At 43.2% G+C, this 20,436-nt stretch overlaps 1 protein-coding gene across 3 annotated transcripts in view; it reads left to right on the top strand.

The window, feature by feature from the left end:
* Positions 1 to 20,436, top strand: part of P4HA2 (prolyl 4-hydroxylase subunit alpha 2) — a 52,888-nt gene that overhangs the window by 8,256 nt on the left and 24,196 nt on the right. For all 3 annotated transcript variants that reach the window (XM_054037764.1, XM_054037765.1, XM_054037766.1), the window contains exons 3-7: positions 6,419 to 6,518; positions 8,913 to 9,009; positions 11,868 to 12,019; positions 14,062 to 14,199; positions 18,034 to 18,273. In XM_054037764.1, the coding sequence (XP_053893739.1) occupies positions 6,437 to 6,518; positions 8,913 to 9,009; positions 11,868 to 12,019; positions 14,062 to 14,199; positions 18,034 to 18,273 (709 nt within the window). In that variant the 5' untranslated portion in view covers positions 6,419 to 6,436. The remainder of the gene's footprint in view (positions 1 to 6,418; positions 6,519 to 8,912; positions 9,010 to 11,867; positions 12,020 to 14,061; positions 14,200 to 18,033; positions 18,274 to 20,436) is intronic.

Here is a 20,436-nt window from a genome sequence, read left to right as displayed (position 1 = left end):
TGTGACTTAGGCCCTGTACTGCTAAGAGCTAACACAGATTCTCTTCTAGACATCTGTGCTTTTTGAAGCAGGAGAATCTGAGTTCTATTCCTGATGAGTGGTGTTGATGCACAGTTCCTGACAGTTGTAAAGTTCCTTATTGGCCATAGATTTGTTACATATGTAGTACTCTCTTGCCCACATCTGTCTGGCTCTTCTATCTATTTTAGGTACTTAGACCGCCTCCATTGCCATACTATCTGAGAGCCTCACAATCTTCGGTATGTATCTTCCCAACTCTCTGTGAGGGAGGGAAGTGCTATTATCTCTATTTCACAGATGGCAAACTGAGGCACAGAGATTAAGTGACTTGCCCAAAGTCACACAGGAAGTCTATGGTGGAGCAGGGAATTGAACCCTGGCCTCCCAAATCTGTTGGTAGCCGGCTTTTGAATTCTCGAAGGCCCACCTCCCGATTCTTGTGCCATGATTTAAGTAGGACAGTCATGTTCCTGAGACAAAGGAGGTAACTGAAAAAAGTTTTCTGCCACGAAGGAATAAAGTTCTGGGGCCTGGTTTTCAGAATGGCTTCACACACCTACTCCCAATAATTTCAGGTGGTGCAGTTCTGGGTGCCCAAAATTGGTGCTGAAAATTGAGCCACAGGTAAAACCAAATGTGTTTTAAATATATATATATAAAGGGAGGACATATACGGAGTGCATGTGGACATCTGTGTTTCTATAGGTTTCAGCAGATAAGATGAGAAAATGTATGGTCTTTTTAAAGAGTCTTGCTCATGAACAGAGTCAGGGAGCAACACTTGATATATGCCGGGTGAATTACTTTCTACTCTCTGCTCACATTAAGAATCAAAGAATCTTCTGGCCTGTGTGATTATGGGGAGCATTTCAAACCGCAGAAGTTGTTATTCTGGTGTTACCTTTTGGTTTGTGGCATGAAGTGAGATTGTGATTTTAAATTTTACATAAACTGACCTCATTATGACCCAATTTCAATATATCTTCATGTAATCTGATAAATTGGTTGGCCTCCATGTGAAAGCCACGTAAATTCTGAGGCTGGTTGAAGGAATTAACATTTGGCTAAGCACTAAGATGATGCTAACTTCTCAGGGAAGGGGGAGATTTTCTCCGACTTACATCTTGTTCATCTGTGCACGACATTCTCTCTGACTGGAAAGAGAAAATTGACACCAAGGAGCCTGAATCATCAGCCAAAAGATAATTAATTTGAAAGTCCAGGATACTAGCGGCACCATAAGGATCCCGTTGCAGCTTGTTTTATAATGCGGTTTCAAAAAGTAAAGTAAATACAGAGTATAATGCAAACCATCTGAAGATGAATCATTGTAACAACGAAATGAAAGATTGCTGATGTATCAAGGGGAAAAAATCATTTTTTTTAACAACTTTCTCCTGTGTGTCTTACTTCAAATGCACTTGTGAAATTCATCCTAAAGCTACTTAAACTGTTTTAACTCGGGAGCTGAAAGTGTTGCAGTGCTCCAAGGAAGAGCGAGGGATATTTGTGCTCTGAGCTGCTGCTTCCTTACGAGGGCGAGGGTCTCTGGTGATTGAGTTGTGGCTTCCCTGTCTGGTTCTACTGCCTGAGAAGGGGGGAGAGTACGTTTGAGTTGCAGGCAGGCACAGGACCCAAAGGAGCAGAATACTTAGCAGCCATGTGATTTTCTTGAGCCCAGCTGAGCAATGGGAGTCCTTCCATTAGGATGAATGGGAGTTGGATTGAGCCGCTTGTGGTTATTGACCCTGAAAGTCAGGAAGAATTCAGTGTGCATAGCCCTCCTGGACACGAAAGTGACGTGCCCTTTGCAGGTCAGATCCACATTTCAATTAGGGATGTAAAATATTAAACAGTTAACCGGTTAACTGGTAAGCATTAGTCTTACCATTAACCCACCCTAACCGCTAACCCCCAGCTGCCCCGGGCCAGTCAACCCCAGCCCCCGCTGCGCTGGTTGGAGCAGCCCCGGGTCACGCCGGCTGGAGTAGTGCTAGCCCCTCTCCCTTTAATCAGCTAATCGGTTAAACGATATAATTTTAATCATTTAAATGGTTAACTTTTTAAATGATATTTACATCCCTAATTTCAGTAGCATTTCAAAGTAACATTATGGGGAGAATTCAATTCTGTAACTTGGGTAGAGAATTCTATTCCTGCCTCCTCTGTGGCCTTCCTATCCTGACTGTATATGAAAGCCTCTTTCTTTCTGCCAGCAGTTTCAGAAGTACAACAGAGCATTCTTCTCAGCAGGAGCAGTGATTCACTGAGATTTAGCAGTTACAGAGAAGCCAAGTGTTTGCGCAACATCCTTTAGGTTTGACTGTTGAGTGCAGTTATCCAGGGGTGTTTGGGGTGGAAGGAAAAATTCAAGATACTAAGGCCTGACTCTGATTGCCCATACACTGGTGTTACGGTGGTGCAGCTCCATTGACTTCAATGGAGTTACTTCTGATTCTCACCAGTGTGAAATAAGAACCGTACCTCAAATGAGGTAGGGGAATAGGCATCAGTTGTTGGGTGAACATGCCTCCCAGAGTCCCTCTGCCAGCAACACTTGCCATGACAGCTTGGCCATTTTCCCAGCTGCCACAAGACCCATGGCAGCTTGGGTACAATTGCCCTAAACCGCACCCAGGATCAAACTGTCATTCAGTAGCCCCAGCACAGAGGCGATACAAGATGCCTCTCCTCTTCTTATTGCACTGGGCTTTGCACAGGCCTATGGATGAACTGGGGCCAATAAGAGCATGCTTTTGAAGTCTTTCCCAAGTCTGTTACAGATGAAGGTGAGAAGGTTTAAGCAAATAAAAGGAAATCCTAAATGTTGCCTCAACGAATGTGACATGCTTTGAGCAGGGGGTTGGACTAGATGACCTCTTGAGGTCCCTTCCAACTCTGATATTCTATGATTCTATGACATTTTCCGCTTTCAAAGATAATTTTGATACAAAGCCAGCCTAAGAGAAAGGGTGTATATGGGAAATAGTTGCCCTAAATAGCTTTCTTCTTATTGCTGAATTCGAAGCATTTATTGAAAACCATAGTTTTGCGTTTCTCTCTCGGCTTGAACGCACAGGTTAGTTTTATTTCCAAGTGTCTTGGTCTCGGTTACAGGGTTTCTGAATCCCTAAGATGTTTGAGCTGTCATGTGTGTGGGTGTACAGTCTTCTCTCCAAAAACATATTTGCAAGAATTGTTTTCAGGCTGCAGTGAGGAGGTGTTGGCTCTGGTGTTTGAGATGTAGCAGCTGTGCAAAGAATGCCTGTAAACAATATTTAACCCCCTACAGACAGGTATCTTCCTCTTGTTCAAGCAAGAATTGATTTCTGTGTTTATTGAGTGTTCCTGTTTACTGATTCTTTCTCTGCCTGTGATGGCAAAGCTGCTAGATTTGGTAAATTTTATTGTTCTTGGCAGATGTCCTGAACAACAAGAGAATGTTGGGAGTAGGGAATGGAGGGTTATGCTGTTTTAAGTGGAAAATTCGTTCATAGTCACTTGGCCAAACTGTGTGTGATGAATCCAGAAAAACGCTCTGGGAAACAAGAACAAGCTATGCAGCTGGACAGCCAGGGTTTAATATATCCAAGTGCATGTATCTTCTGAGTGCTCTTGACTCACTCTTCTGTTCTGCTATTTCACTTACTGTGGCCTTAGTATTGGCAGACCTCTTCATGGCACTATTCATTCAGCTTTGCTTAGTGCTCAGATTACCTGTGTAATAGCTTTGCAGTAAAACATGCGTCTGAAACATAACAGCTCTAAAACACATGGCATTGAAAAAATATTCAATATGACGCAATTGAGACGATGTTCTCACACTTGCACATGTATGCACCCGATATACATATTGCAGTAAATATTTCAGATTCTTCCAATGGATTTGCAAAGGGGATGGGGGGAGGTTTGTTTTAAAAACTGAACAATAGTTTATGAATATAATAATATAAACAGCAGAAAACGGAGCTGGCATTTAATTGGTTCTCTGCATGGTATTACTGTGGTATTAACTCAACCATTTGGCATTGAATCATCGTACTTTGCTGTTTGCTCGTTTCTTAGCCTGAGAGCAGTGCAGTGGCACTTTGTCCTGGGTTTTTGCAGTAAGCGTGCAAACTTAAGTGACTCTTTGTCTTAGTCATTGTTTTTCTATATCGTTGAAGGGGTATTGTATTTTCAAAGCAGGTTGTATTTGCAAATTATTTCATATCAGATGGGGCACAAAAAGGAACAGTCGCAAACAGGATAGTCCATAGCTTATGATGAGTCTAAAGTAACCCCCTTTTTTAAGGTAATGTTGAGGTTTGTTGAGCCTCAGAGTCTTTGCAATGAGCATGCTGTCTGGGATAGGCATCAGCAACACTCTGACAACAGTCAGTTCCCAGAAAGACCTTCCTGCAGGATGACCTCCAGCTTGCACATATTAGGGTTACCATATCTCATAAATAAAAAAAAAGGACCCTCCACGGGCCCTGGCCCCGCCCATTTCCCCACCCTAGCCCCGCCCCAACTCCGCCCCTTCCCCACCCTAACTCCGCCCTCCCCTCCCTTCCACTCCCAGCCAGGGGGAAAGGGCTGCCCCAGTGCTACTGGCTTCAGGGTTTGCCGGGCAGCCCCAGACCCTGCGCCCCCAGCCGGCGCTTCCCCAGCGCAGCTGGAGCCCAGCAAACCGTGAAGCCGGTAGCGCTCGGGCTTTGGGCAGCCCCTATGCCTCCGGACCCTGCGCCCCCAGCCGGGCACTTCCCCTCCCGGGCTCCGGCAGCACAGGGTCTGGAGGCACGGGGCTGCCCGAAGCCAGTAGCGCTTGGGCAGCCCGGCTCTTAAACAGAGCCGAAGAGTCGGGGAGGAGCAGAGCCGCCATTTTCCCGGACATGTTCGGCTTTTTGGCAGTTCCCCCCGGACGGGGGTTTGACTGCCGAAAAGCCGGACATGTCCGGGAAAAAGAGGACGTATGGTAACCCTAGCACATATAGTACAGACTTCCACCGTGTTCAGTGGCCGGGATTCAACACCAATTTAACTGCAGCTCCTAGAGTGCCCTCCTGCAGGGTACTTGGTCCTCCTAACTCACTTGCCCGCTGCCATTGGCCTTTCAGCCTGCTTTGGTTGCGTCCTGGTTCCCTCCCATATCCTCTGTCATGCACTCTCTGGAAGAGCGTAAGGGAAGGTTGGGCTTTTGCCTGCAGTGAGTTCTGCCCTGTTTTCCAACGTTAAGTGGTGGCACACCCTATGCAGCCAGCCTTACCCCCCTACTAGCCCTCAGCCCAACTCTGCATGGGAGCGAGCTCCTGATTGTTGGGTGGGGAGAGGCTGGAAAGCGGCCATGCGGCTGGAGCAAGAAGACAGGCTCATAGTAGAGGGATAGGTGAAGAGGGGCAGAGCTAATTCTCTCCACAAGCCTGAGAGGTGCATGCTTTACGTGAGTGGGAAAAACAGACATGCAGAGGTTAAGAAGTTCACCAGTGAATCAAAGGCAAAGCCAATGCTCAAAATCATACACTGAAATCAAAGGGAGTTTTACCATTTACTTTAGTGGGAGAAATATCAGATCCTTAATCTCATGCAGAGGCCATTAGACTGCATCACTGAAGTCAAAAAATTTGCTTTTGCTTTCATCAGAGCTAAAATTAGCTTCAGGTGCATAAAAATAAAACATTCTGATTTTAAATACTTCACTAGTACTTTTTTTTTTTTTAATGATGCTTTTGCGGTCTTGAGTCCCCGTGCACTGGAATAGGGGTGAGAGCGACACTTCTTCCCAGGATACCATTCTTCTTGAAATGCACCTCTCCTATTGCTAACCCCCCACCCTTTTAATCCTGTTCTTGTTTAAAAAAATAAAAACTTCCTCCAGGTCTGGAATCTGTGTGACACTTGATCTCATTTCCCTTCAGACAGGTGCATCTCTTCTGTGTCCTGCCTTATCTCTGTCACTATATAGACCAAACCAGGCCTTGCATGGGGCAGTGCAGAACAGTGCTACTGTAGAGTTTCCAACAGTGATCATGAGGGGGGTGCCAGCTATCATCCTGTTGGCTGTATTTTTGAATAACAGAGCCTCTACATTTGAGGAAGGGATTTTTAAGGAATGGGAGCTGTGGGAAGCGGCGCGGGCCTCAGAGATGTGCTGGCCACCACTTCCCGCAGCTCCCATTGCCTGGGAACGGTGAACCACAGCCATTGGGAGCTGCGGGCGGCTGTGCCTGTGGACAGTCAATGTAAATATGTTCTCACGGCCCACCAGTGGATTTCCCTGACAGGCCGCAGGTTGCCCACCACTCACCTAGATCCTGTTTCTGTTATAATTCGGGATTTTTGACTCATCCTCATTAGGGTATCTGAGAGTTATTTGTACACAGGGTATTGATTTTTTCCCTCTCCTAATATCCTGCAGATCCCAGCCTGATTGAAGATGAAGTCCTGGGTACTATCACTGCTCTTGACCTGCATTAGCTGCACATGGCACACGCAAGCTGAATTTTTCACCTCTATCGGTAAGGAAAGAGTCGCTACAAAATAACCTGATGTTGGAGCACAGTGTATAAAATTCGTTAGTGCACACAAAGAAGGTTCTCTTTTGGTAAGCCTCAAACTGTAACCGCATCAGACAGGGTTTACGTTAGAGAATGTTACACCATTGCAAGCCTAATGCAATAGTGTAGAGCAGGTTTTGTGCCGGGGCCACTTACTCCCTTTAAGCCTCACCAGTGATGAGCAAACTGGTGCAGATTTCTCTCCTACAGACAGGGCCTCAGTTTTGAATAAACCATGCAAAGGGAAAAGATGACTCATTCTTTGCTGTTAATTGGCATTGCGTACCTATTCTGGCTTGAAGATGGCACTTAAACCTTACCCCGGAAGGTTTAATGCTAAATCACTGAGTAGCTAGGAAACCTTTTTAATAAAAAAAAAAAAAATCTTTTTACGTGTAAGAACTTCTTAGAATTTGGGAGCCTAATATGGTAGTTTTGAATACACAAAGAGTGATGACTTGTATCCTTTTCACACTACTTCACATGAAATTTAACAACATGTAACAAAGCTTCAGGGTAAATTCACTAGCATTTCTTGCCAATATCATTATGACTGTTTCTCTCTGACCTTGGACACAATGACTAGGCTTACACATTGCCCAACTTAAATAGATAGTTTTTGAAAAGTTCCATTTATGGACAGATGAAGATGAACCACAGACAGGATTGATAATTGCTTCTAGTAAATCTGTATTCCCTCATTTGAACTGCACACAGATGAAAAGTTACAGAATGTATTTTACTTGTATGATTAAAGTGGAATTTGTATACTATGGCTGAATTGTTTCTGCTTCCCTCTCTTCAGTGTGACCGATTTTAAAAAACAAACAAACAACATTCTGCAGTGAGAATTACTTTAAGCTGTTTTGCAACAGATGTCAGTTACTGCACATGCTGGGTGCAAAAAGAGGGCAAAAATAAAATCATGTGGTTTCCCCCCCACCCCCACCCCCTACTTTAAAACAAGTCTTTTCAAGTCCTCCTATAAATTGTACAGTAAATTAATCAAAAATGTCACATAGAATAGCTGGAAACTTTGAAAACAATCAGACTAATGATTCTAGCCCAGGCTTCATTAGTTTCTTCTGTTTAATAGCACTGTCTCAGTATACAGACCTCAGAACACTGTTGCTTATGCAGGTAGATTGTTCAAAAGCACCTCAGAGATTGAGAAGGACAAGGTCCTATTAACTTTCAGTGGGACTTATGCTTCTGTATCTATAATGCTGTACTGTGAATAGTGCTCAATATTCAATTGTGATTTTAATGGCTTCAGAAAGATTTATGCCCCATTTAAATCACTGGAGTTACACTGGATGGACGTCATGCCTTGATTAGACTTCTGCTTTATTTTGTAAAATTCCTCAGAAGAAAACCTATTGAGTCTCATACAAAACAGATTGCTCTAAGCTGCATTTAAATATCTGTGATGAAAATAGATAGAAACTGATTGTTTGGTAGTCTTTTTTTTTTTCTTGGCAGTTAAAGCTAACTTTTGATATGCAGTTGTTGTGAACGACCTTCTCCTTGCCTTATATTTCCCCCTTTGCCAGTCTGACCCAGGCTGAACAGAACTCATTTCTGGATTTTACCTAGGACTGCTGCTTAATTATGCATCAGTCATAATTACTTAGTAATGCTGAAAAGAAATCTGCTGCTATGTTTGTCAGTCCAATCAAATCATCTATGTGTGTGTTCAGCTTTGGTTGCCAAAGAATCAAGGGCTTCTCATGTGTAAAACGCAAAATGAAGTAAGATTTGTATACTAGCAATCTCCATTAGGAGACTGTCTGCACGTCGGTTAGACTGAGAGCGTCAGACGGTAAGTCTTTTACATTTGTTGTTTCCACAGTTACCATTGGCAAGCCACATACCAAGGAACTGCAGTTCTAACGAGTGCATGTGGCATTGACTAATAAACTCGCACTAGGACCTAATCTGTGTCCACATGCAGAGCAGATGCCATGGCAATTATTTTGACCACTAACTGTGTTGCTTCTAGCTGTAATTATGCCAAATCTCTTTTGACTGCACACAGGTGCAAGTAACTAATATTAAAATCATTCAAAGGCAATGAAGGGGTCACAGCAAAGTTCCTCCAGAAGACACTAAGGCTGACAGTTTCAAAGCCACCTAGAGGATTTGGACACCTGGTTTTAACAGGAGTTCTGTGTCCCAGTCTCTAGGCTTTTCTCGTTTTAGCCTCAAGGTAGTAAATTGCTTGAGCCTGCAATATGTTGATTCTTCAAGCAGTTCTACTAGCTGTAGAGTGTCTGGGATGTTTCCCCTCTGTGCCCGTGGGAAAGAGTAGTCCCTTGTTTTACTTGTGTAATAAAGTTTCTCCTTCCATTGTAGGTCAGATGACAGACCTGATTTATGCAGAGAAAGATCTGGTGCAGTCTTTAAAGGAATATATTCAAGCAGAAGAATCTAAACTCTCTAAGATTAAAAGGTAAGGGGAAGGATTGCATAACAAATCTGCACTTCTCCATATTTTATACGTTGACTGTACAATATCGTCTTTTCTCCATCTCTCTTTTGCTGGCCTGGATAGTACTGCCCCTGCTTTCCCCAGTGCCTGACCAAGGCAGAGGGATAAATAAGAGCGAGCAGGCTGAGGCTTATTCCAGCAAAAGCAGGGGTGAGAGAGCTCCCCGCTTTAGGTGTTCTTTTGGACCTTTGTTATACTCTCAAGTACTGGCAATGGCCAGGAGTGCATTTGCCATGAGTTGAGATGTTGGAACTTTTCCTCTTGCAAGGGTATGTCTTCACTTACCGGAGGGTCCGGCGGCAGGCAATCGATGTTCTGGGATCGATTTATCGCCTCTGGTTAAGACGCAATAAATCGATCCCGGATCGATCCCGGAAGTGCTCGCCGTCGACGCTGGTACTCCAGCTCGGCGAGAGGAGTACGCGGCATCGACGGGGGAGCCTCCCTGCCGCGTCTGGACCCGCGGTAAGTTCGGACTAAGGTACTTCGAATTCAGCTACGTTATTAACGTAGCTGAATTTGCGTACCTTAGTCCGAAGTGGGGACTGAGTGGGGACCAGGCCCAAGAAGACTTTGCCCTAGTTATCTATGCCCCTCTCAGCTGGACTGTGTCAACATGTTATGGTTGAGCTACCCTTGTAGACCACTCAGAAGCAGTAACCTTAAGGCAGAACATGGCAGGCTGCTGTTTAGCAGGCCCACAATGAGCACTTTGCACCCCATGTGTTCCATGCTGCACTGACCTTATATTTACTTCCAATGCAGATCAAGGTAGCTTCTGATCTATAAATTCTTATATATTCTGGGCCCTGGCTGCCTCAGAAGCCACTTGTCTCCTTGTACATGACAGCTGAGATGTTCCTGCCGATCATCCCTGTTTAAATGTCCCTGAAAGCAGATTGTATGAATTTGTTACTATTCATCTATTTAAAAAAGAAAAAAGTTAAGTTCACCCAGAGCACTGAGTGTTGGCATGTGTTTTGTGAATAGGGATTACAGCATCACAGATAGAGGAACAACACTCAGATAGTTCTGTACAAGATTTAAAGCCATTTTTTCAGGGCTAGATTTTAGAAGTGCTATTCACCTATAATTGGGGCCAGATTTTCTAAAGTGCTCGGAGCTTATTCTCAATGGGAACTTCTGGGTGCTGAGAATTTATGAAAATCTTGCCACTTCATTTAAGTGCTCCAATGGCTATTGAGCTCTCTTGAAAATCTGGCCATTAGGGGAAAAGTAATCTACATCCCTTACCCGTTTTGAAATCCAGTCAATATATTTTCCTTTAAAGGGAGATGGGCAGGTCCGTTTAGATTTCAGATGTAGGTTTTTGTTACAACAGCTTTTGCATGAATGTCAGCAGAAATGTCTTTTGTGTATGTTTTAAAATTTCAGCTGAAATTTAATTTCAATAGAAATAGTGAATTTAAAAAAAAAAAAAAAAACCCACAGTGTTTGCACCCTAAATGTTGCAGCATTCTACTAATATACGAGAACAAGAAACCAGAGCTCATTAGATACGAATTATAGGCAAAAATGAAACTGCCATATTGTGATAAAATAAGGGCCAGATTCTGCCGCCTTTACTCACTTAAAGTGTTACTTTACTATTCGGTTGGTCTCATTGGTTTCACTGGGGCTGTTTATGAAGTAAGATACTACTCAACGTGATTAAGAGTATGAAAATTTGGCCAACCTTTTTTTGTACAGCAAAAAAACCCCAAACAACGTAAATAGAGAAAATTAAATTACTAAAATTGAAAGAATATGAAAAATCTAAAGAATGTTACTAGGAGCCGGGGTAAAGTAATCTGCTTTGACGAGTACGTGGGTTTTAATCTGACAGGATCTCTTTAAAGTATCTCTGAAGAATTAGTAGCTTTGGATTCCATTTTGAGCTGGAACATTATAAGACACAGAAAATACATGAGCAACTTGGGGATAATTGCAAAAGTTTATACTCAATTATCCCTACTTCAGTTGGAACCATTATTACATTCATGACCCAGTGATTATGAAACTGCAAGCTTGCAAGTGGAAGCTTATGGACTGTGCTCAAGGATCTTGCTTTGAGCAAAGCTCTTTTATTGTCCACTTGTTAGTTTTGCCTCGATAGCCTGCTCAATTCCCACTGCATATTGGAGAGAGAAATGTGAAGCTCTGGTACATGTGCAATGGTTCAGCTAAGAGATCAAATAAAGAGAGGGATGAGGGCACGACTGTATCATTAGTGAAGTACCATAAGTGAACTCTTATTTTAGTCCCATCTATGACACTCAAAAGAATATTAGGACTCATCACTATCATTTTTGAATTTGCCAACTTACTTCTGCATGAGCGTATGATGGAACTATGGTCATTAACCTATTAGAAGAAAAGAATCCTAATAACTTGAAAAATTAAGTGGTCTGTCTTCCCATCGGTGTGCACGGACGACTCCCATAAGAGCCTAAACAGCTTTTGGAAAAGCAAACAGATTTTGTGGTGTTAGTGAGATGTAAATGAGAGCGACCTTTTAAGAATTACAGTGTAGTTCATCTTGCACTATGTATCTTTTTCAAAATTCAACATGATATAAATTGTTGGCTGAGACATTAATGCAAATAAGATTTGTGCCCAGTGGCCTTAAAGGTAGGAAATATTTATATTTTATTTCAGTTAAAAAAATCAATTGTGCCATGATTCACCCTTATAGAGTTAAAAGTAAGTGGCTGGCTATATATAGCAGAAGGAGCAATTTGTTTTTAGATGTGATGATAATAAGGAAGACATGCATTCATAAAATGATCTCGGATTGAGACATGCTATTCTTTTTCCAGCTGGGCTGAAAAAATGGATGCACTGACCATGAAATCAGCTTCCGACCCAGAAGGTTATCTTGCACACCCAGTAAATGCATATAAATTGGTGAAGCGTTTAAATACTGATTGGCTGGAATTAGAGAATCTAGTTCTTCAGGACTCAACAAGTGGTAAGGTGTTAAAGGGAAGAAAATAGTTTCTGTAACTTTGCTGCAAGTCTGCTTTTTCCTTCCCTTGCTCATATACTGGAAATCTGCAAACTTAATTGTTGTGATTTCAAATACTGTTGCCTGAGTTGTGTGAAACTTATAAACTAAGAAATAACTTCTTGTTTACTGGCTACCATTCACCACTCCCCAGCCACCATTAGACATTTTCCTTTGGGCAATACCCTGATCTGTCCCAGAAGCAGTGCCATTAGTTTGATTATGGCAGAAGCCCTTCATGCTGTTTTAGAACATCAAGCAGAGGGAAGAAGAATATGATATACCAAAAGGTCCAACTATTAGGACAATTTTTATTTAAAGTGTTTTTTGTCTTGAGACTTTGGCTTTATAAGAGAGATCTTATTCCACTCAGTCTTCCCAATCTGTTTTTATTCTTCTTTCCCTCCCTAGCAATAGTGCCTCTAGTCTTTGGCCTGTCTTGGCCTTTGGATCAGAAGATAGAAAGACTTAAGAGTCAAACTCTGCTGCCCAGGCTGGATCTCCAGGGGCTTCTGATCTGCTCCAACATAAACAGCTGGCAAACATTATAGAGTTAATGTCTATATATTCCTCTATTATTCATGAGTTTATCCTTCTAAAACTGTTCCTTAGCTAACCCTGTCTCTTACTGCATATTCTTCACAGAGAGCCTGTCTTAATCTTGCTTCCTTAAACTTAAACATTTTTAATGTCAGTTTATTTTTATTGAACTTTCTGAAAGTGAAAGAAGAAAAAGAGGAAATATTTTTCTTTGAACTCCACTGCATGTTTTCTCTTTCCATTCTGCTTATACTAAAAGTTTAGATGCTTTGAAGTCTGTCTGTTCAGCCAAGAGTTTTATAGCTGTCCTGGAAGAAATAAAATTGTGAACTTTTCTAACGACTAGATCACTGATTCCACTGAGCACTTACCCCTGTCTTTAATTTTGCTCTGGAAGATTTCTCTCTAATATTTTGTAAAACCAATACTATTGTGATTGACATAACACTTAAAATAGAAGTCAGAACTTTCGTTTTCTTCCGTTATTTTTTATGTATTTATTTATTTATTTATTTTACAACCTTTCATATAATTTTGGATAGCTCAACACTTAAATTATTTTGCATAATGCACTTGAAGTTCTTCCTTTATGCAACCTGTTTTGTTAGTTACTGTGTTGAAAGAAGAACAGAAAGACTATTGAGAGTATCCCTTTAAAATGAATGCACTGTGGCTCTTCTCTTATCACCTTGTATAATGTTGGTCCAGCCTTCTCTGTTTCATTTTTTGCTATTAAGATGACCCCAAATGAACACTTAACTTGACCTAAGTTTCTTTACTTTCTGACATTTTCACTCTTTGTTAGAGATGGGTTGAAGCAGTTTGAAAATACATAATCAGGCCTGAACCTCAGCCCACGTACCAAACTAAAGTGAGATAAGTACTCAGTCTCTCCCCAAACAGCCCCTTTGAAATGTCATCAATGGGATCTGGGAAGGTCTGGGAGCCTCTCTTGGGTCATCTGAGGTCTTCACATCTCACAGAGCTCCTATGGATTGGCACATGCTTGAAGTTCACAAAGTTTGGAGGCCTGCAAAGGTTCAGCAGAGAATGTTGAGATCCTACGTCTGCCTTGGTGGAGTGTTGCCAAAGAAGACATGAGGGAGGATATTGTGGGAGCGGGAGGGAAGTTAGGAAAAGGCATTAAAGGAAAATGAAAATTATTAGGTTGAGGCTATAATATCCATCGCCCTACTTGGTTAATGGCGGATCACACAAGAACTGAGCATCTTCTGTTAATGCCTCTGATTTGAGCTCATAAGCTTTACTTTTAAACCAAGATATGCATATAACTGAAGAGTCTGACAAGAGGGTTGTTTATGTTTAAATCTCCACTGTTTGATTCCCATTGAGGATGTGTTGCAAAACAAAACACATGTTCCCAATCCTGGACCAGCCTGGTATTGATTATATGCAACTGAGTTGTGGAGTCATATTAACTGTTTCTATTTTAACTTCTTTTAAAGGTTTTATCGCAAACCTCACAGTTCAACGCCAGTTCTTCCCAACTGAGGAAGATGAGACAGGCGCTGCTAAGGCTCTAATGCGTCTACAGGACACATACAGACTGGACCCTGAGACCATGTCTAAGGGAAAACTACCAGGTAATGGTACAGCAGTCTCCTCTGCTTGAAGATTCAGCTTGTATTAAAGAAGTGATTTTATTGACATGTTCATGATGGCAGCGTTCCAGGAGACTGGGCAAAAATTTCAAAAGCAACTGAGAAGTCCTTTTTCAAACATCCCTTAGAAGCACTTGCAAGCCTGAATCTCATTGAAAGTCAGTGGGATTTAGGCTCTTAAGTTATTTACTGCTCTTGAAAATTTTCCTCATTAGCTTGTCCCCTATTCAGAAAAGGATGGGTAGTGTTATGAAACTTTGTGTTGTATTTGTCTCCAATGGAATAAAATTCTGCACCAGTTAGCACATTCTGAACAAACTAAACAAATAATAAAGTGGTTTAAATGGAGTTTTCATTGAGCAGCTCATCAGCAGACATGACAGGAATCCCTCCAGAAAATGGTTAAACAGTCTCCTATCGCTTCTGTTTATAGTTCTTATTATTATCAGTCAGTCATTGAGTGTCAGGCTCTGAGAATAAAATGAAAACTTTGGGAATCAGGGCTTCTTACTGCCTTTCCACTTTTTAAAGATCTTTAGTTATTAATTCTAACCTTTTTCAGTTGTGCTCAGCATTAGCCTAGCTCTGCTGTGCTGTGACTTTTGCTGTTGACTGCAGTGGGAGCACAGTCTGGCCAATTCTGAGCACTATTGATAATCCCTCCTTTCATCTAATATAATTTCTATATTAACACATCAGATAGTTAGCAGAGTGTTTTAAGGTATGTCTCCTTCTGCACAGTGTCAGATGTCCCAAGTTTAAGTTTTCTGGGGACCCTGGAGACAGAAGTGAAAATTATACACAGAAGCTTAGAAGAGCAATGGAAAGTGTCGTGCATTGTGTACTACTGGTTGCAAGTTGAAATTGGGTCTAATCCGCTGCAGACCTTAATATGTAGCTGGCCTTAACATCTGTGAACACAGACACGTGCATTTGGGGGAGGGATAGCTCAGTGGTTTGAGCATTGGCCTGCTAAACCCAGGGTTGTGAGTTCAATCCTTGAGGGGGTCACTTAGGGATTGGGGCAAAAATCTGTCTGGGGATTGAGCCTGCTTTGAGCAGGGGGTTGGACTAGATGACCTTCTGAGGTCCCCTCCAACCCTGATATTCTATTAAAAAAAAAAAAAAAAAAAGACAAGTTTGTGAGTACTAGCCCTTTAAGACCGGGCTACCCCATTCCAGGAATTCTGAAGCAAACAAGAGCCTGGAAATGGTAGAGAACAGGTATTGGGAGACAGGAAATGGCCCTGAGAAGGAGTAGTTAGTATCTGGGGCAAAACTAGGTTACCGTTTCTTTATAGACCCAGGACTGGGAGCCTTGTGGTATACGGTGAGCGTAGGCTCCCCCCTCGTCCCCTCAGTCGGTCACCAAACTGGCAACCTGACACCCTGGGCAGAAACAAAAGGGTCCCTGGGCAGAGGGAAGAAATAGAGGCAGTCTGTTTGCCAGTGCACTGTTGAGTCCCAGGAGGACAAGGGATGACCCAGCATCTCCTTTCCAGGCAGTGCAAGGGGAATGGAACCCCACCACCCAGGAGACACAGGGTGGAAGGACTTTTGCTGTCAAGGCTCTTTTGTTTGAGAGCTCTGTTTTTTGAAAGACTTCTATGGTCAGCCCTGCTGAAGCTGGACGGGTGGAACTTAAAGGGCTTGCTGAGAGAGAAACGGAGAGGGCCTTTAAGGCCATCACACAGTTCAAAATGGAGGTTTCCTAAATGTCTGAGCACTTGCTCCTTCTTGCATCCAGCTGCTAAATCAAATTAAGAGCAGCTAAAATTATCCTATATAATTTCCTAATATTACCTTTCCCTGTAAGCAGCTACTGCCATAGGGATGTTATGTGCTTGACAGTGGGAGGAGATGACACTCCCACAATTAAGATAAGATCTATACTGTGAAAGTGATTGAGAAATCCTGGTGGAAGGTCGTGAATTTTGTTGCCATGAAGGCGTCAGGCCGCCATCCAGTCACATCCATAACATTTTGCAAAGAAATTATTTTCACTAAGCCTAGGAGTGCAAGTGTAGCTACTGTCCCTAGTTTCTGTATGCATTCCCAGAGCAGGCATCTCCACCAAAACAAAGTAATCTTTTCCAGCTTATTTTGAGAGCATAGTATATTACAGCAGTAGCATAAATATGCCTTCTTGTGCTGACTACACACATGTGGGGCTGAGAATGTGAACGACCCTTCTTGTGGTGTCAGATTTGTGCATACGTAGGTCAGACAAGATGGCTTGTGTGTTATGTCTTTTAACTAATGTCTTCAGTGACTAGTAGAAATAGATTTGTGCGGGAACAAACTCTTGCTTTACTTTCAAAAGAAAATGCTAATTACAGTAATTAGAGCCCCATCATGCCATAATTATTATTGTAGTAGGTAAGGACCAGAAACAGGGGTTAGGTTCTCATTGATATTGTAGTCGCTGTGCAAGCAAATACACAGAGATAGCCCATACCCCGGAGAGCTCACAGTGAGAGGAAGGATGGCTTGGTGGGCAGGGTGTTAGGCTGGGACTTGGGAAACCTGGGTTAAATTCCGTGCTCTGCTACAGACTTTCTGTATGACAACGAGCAGGTCACCTAGGGCAGTGGTTCTCAAAGTAGGACCGCCGCTTGTTCAGGGAAAGCCCGTGGTGCGCCGGGCCAGGGGATGTGCTGGCCTCCCTTCCTGCAGCCCCCATTGGCCTGGAGCGGCGAACCGCACCCAGTGGGAGCTGCGGTCGGCTGACCCTGTGGACGTGGCAGTTAAACAAACAGGCCTGGCCTGCCAAGGACTTTCCCTGAACAAGTGGTGGCCCTAGTTTGAGAACCACTGACCTAGGGTATGTCTACACTGTGTTTTAAAACCCACGACAGCAAGTCTCAGAGCCCAGGTCTGCAGGCTTGTGCTGTGGTGCTAAAAATAAACGTGTAGACATTGCAACTGGGGCTGGAGCGCAGACCCTGAAGCCCACCCTTCATCCTGGGGTTCAGAGCCCAAGCTCCAGCCTAGGCCCAAACATCTACACAGCTGTTTTTAGTGCTTTTTAGACCAACCCAAGTCTCTCAGCTCTGAGTCTCACTGCTGCTTGCTGTGTAGTAGTACCCTTAGGTCTTGTCTACGCTACGGGGGGGAGGGGAGGAGATCGATCTAAGTTATGCAACTTCAGCTACGTGAATAACGTAGCTGAAGTCGACGTTCTTGGATCTACGTACCGCGGGGTCCACAGTACGCAATGTCAACTGGAGACACTCTCCCATCGACTCCCCTTTCGTTTCTTGTTCAGGTGGAGTACAGGAGTCGATGGGAGAGCAAACGGCGGTTGATTTAGCGGGTCTTCACTAGACCTGCTAAATCGACCACTGATGCATCGATCGCTGCGTGTTGAACCCCAGGTAAGTGTAGACAAGCTCATAGTCTCTCTGTGCTGCAGTTCCCCATCTGTGAAATGGGAATAATAGCACTTCCCTACCTTACATGGGTGTGGTGAGGAGAAACACATTAATGATTATGAGGTGCTCAGATATGCTATTTGGGAGTCAGGTAAGTATCATAGATGGAATGTAGGCTAGAGCTCACAATTCTATTTTTATGCAAAACTCCCATTGACTTCCACAGGAAATAATCACATGGAGCTATGTCAGGATATGGCTCTTAACTCTTGAAGGTAAATGGATTTTGGAGAGTGGTAGAGGATCTGAAATCTTGGCAGAGTGTCCCCCTTTTAAAAACCTTTTCAAACGAGATCAGTATTTATAAATATCGCCCAGCCAAAAATATTTTCACTCATGATTTGCAAAGAGCACTTATAGTTTGTTTTATTGATACATTTAGGAACAAAATACAGGTCGTCTTTGACAGTGGACGACTGCTTTGGCATGGGGAAGACTGCTTACAATGAAGGAGATTACTATCATACGGTGCTGTGGATGCAGCAGACATTGAAGCAGCACGATGAAGGGGAAGATGCAACCATCACCAAAGTGGAGATCCTGGACTATCTCAGCTATGCTGTCTTCCAGCTCGGTGACTTACACAGGGCCGTGGAGCTCACCAGGCGCCTGATTTCTCTCGGTGAGAAGTACAAATGATTCATTTTTCTAAAGCCAGGGAGGAATGGGATGTACCGTAGGTGGCAGTGCCAAGAACACCCATGCTCCAGTCAGCACAATAAGATTTACGGAGAAATGTCCTACCCTGTGACACACAATAACATTAATATTGGGTACTACAGCCTGTTTGTATAGAAAGCCCTCTTCAGTTCACTCTAAGCTGACCCCAAAAGCAAACACACGTCTGACGTGGTGCAGCATCAATTGTGTGTACTGACCCTCATGGAAAGAGGCTTTTTGTTGTTAGTGGTGGAAGTTTGTATTGTCTGAGGCCTTTCTCTCCATATTCAACTGACTCTCTCAGGATGCTGTTTTCTCTACTAAATCTTACCAAATTCTCTGCTTCGTTACGAGGTTCCTTCATTGTTTTTAATGCTTCTTTATGCCAAAAGAAAAGGCTTTTGCCCACAGGTTTTCAAGGGACTGGATTTTTCAAATTCTTAAATGAACTTGGTTAATTAGGCTTTTAAAAACCACTGTCTTTAGCTCATAGCAGATCAACTTTCATTTCTTCCTTCTTAGTAAGAGAGTGAGCTACAGGTTAAGTCATATGGGAAGGAATGATTGTACCTGGTTGTGTGACCTAGTCAATCTGAATTGCAAGGTATATATTCTTCTCCAGGTCCTGCCCTAATCAGCTGTGTTATGTGGCTATACACTGGTAAACAGTTGCTGTCTTTTACCCCAATGTTGGCTGCACCACAATAGGGGTAAAGTGATCTTTACTTACACCCCCCCCCAATCCCCAGCTTAACTTTGGAAAGATCTTGGGGATCAAAATCCCTATATAAATGTGAATGTGTATTACTGTTAAATATAAATACCATTTTCTGTGCCAGGGCTTGGGCAACTTCTGCAAAGCACAAATAAATCATCCTTATCCCCATCACACAATGGGACAGATTTGGCAGTGGCTGCTCAGAGAGGCTCAGTGGTGTTATCAGTATAAGGAGGCTTGGCCAATACTTACTTGCACTCTTTGATGCTATCCAGTGTGGTTAAATAAGTAGAGCCCTACAAATGTACGGATATCTGCAGATGCAGATCCAAATTTTATATCTAGAGCCCTGCAAATTTTGGATATCCGCTTGATATCCACGAATATCTGCAACCGTGGATATCCGCATCTGCAGACCATGTTTGTATCCAAGCAGAACTCTATAAATAAGTGCTCCCAGGAAAGCTCAGAATTATTTACATTATAAAATAAAAACTGGGCAGAGGGGGAATTGTTCTTCGTGTCTGTCTCAAAACTGCCTTAAGCTATTAATGAGGACCAGGGAATTATTTCTTTCTTGGTTCGGACAGTTAAAATCTATTGATGATGCCTGTAGACGCATCAAAATTGATTTAACCTAAATCCTCACAAGATGGAAGAGGTCTAATGCTGTTAGTAGTGCAAGATAACTCCTTTAATAAACCTACTACATGGCACAGTCCTGAAATTTTTGCTAGAGATTGTCTCTTACCAAAACCCCATTGTTGACCATCCGCAAACTTCTGGAGATATTCTTGTCCAGATTTGAACTTTGCAGCTCTGATCCATCTTTAGCCTTCACTCAAGGCAAGATTGTGCCTTGCACATGGAGCATGGGAGGGGCGGGGGAAAGGGGCTGTGCAGTAACTGGACTAACTCAGCCAGATCTCCTCCTCGTACCTTCAGCATGCAGCCACCTCAGAGGTGTTGTCTGTGGAGAGGATGCAGCATATTGCCAACTTGGCCTGGCTGGAGCAAAGTGGGAGTGAAGGTCAGGGCTTGGACCTTACCCCAGACATTCCCATTCTCTTTGGCCTGGTCCCCACTAAGCCCCCACTTCGGACTAAGGTACGCAAATTCAGCTATGTTAATAACGTAGCTGAATTCGAAGTACCTTAGTCCGAACTTACCGCGGGTCCAGACGCGGCAGGGAGGCTCCCCCGTCGATGCCGCGTACTCCTCTCGCCGAGCTGGAGTACCGGCGTCGACGGCGAGCACTTCCGGGATCGAACCGGGATCGATTTATCGCGTCTTAACCAGACGCGATAAATCGATCCCAGAACATCGATTGCCTGCTGCCGGACCCTCCGGTAAGTGTAGACGTACCCTTTGAAACTTGCAGTGCCTGTGTGGGTGCTGGTGGGGACC

The sequence above is a fragment of the Malaclemys terrapin genome, chromosome 8 (assembly GCF_027887155.1).
Source record: "Malaclemys terrapin pileata isolate rMalTer1 chromosome 8, rMalTer1.hap1, whole genome shotgun sequence".
Lineage (NCBI taxonomy): Eukaryota > Metazoa > Chordata > Testudines > Emydidae > Malaclemys > Malaclemys terrapin.
Note: the sequence above shows the minus strand (reverse complement) of the source record. Positions and strands in the feature narration are given on the sequence as shown.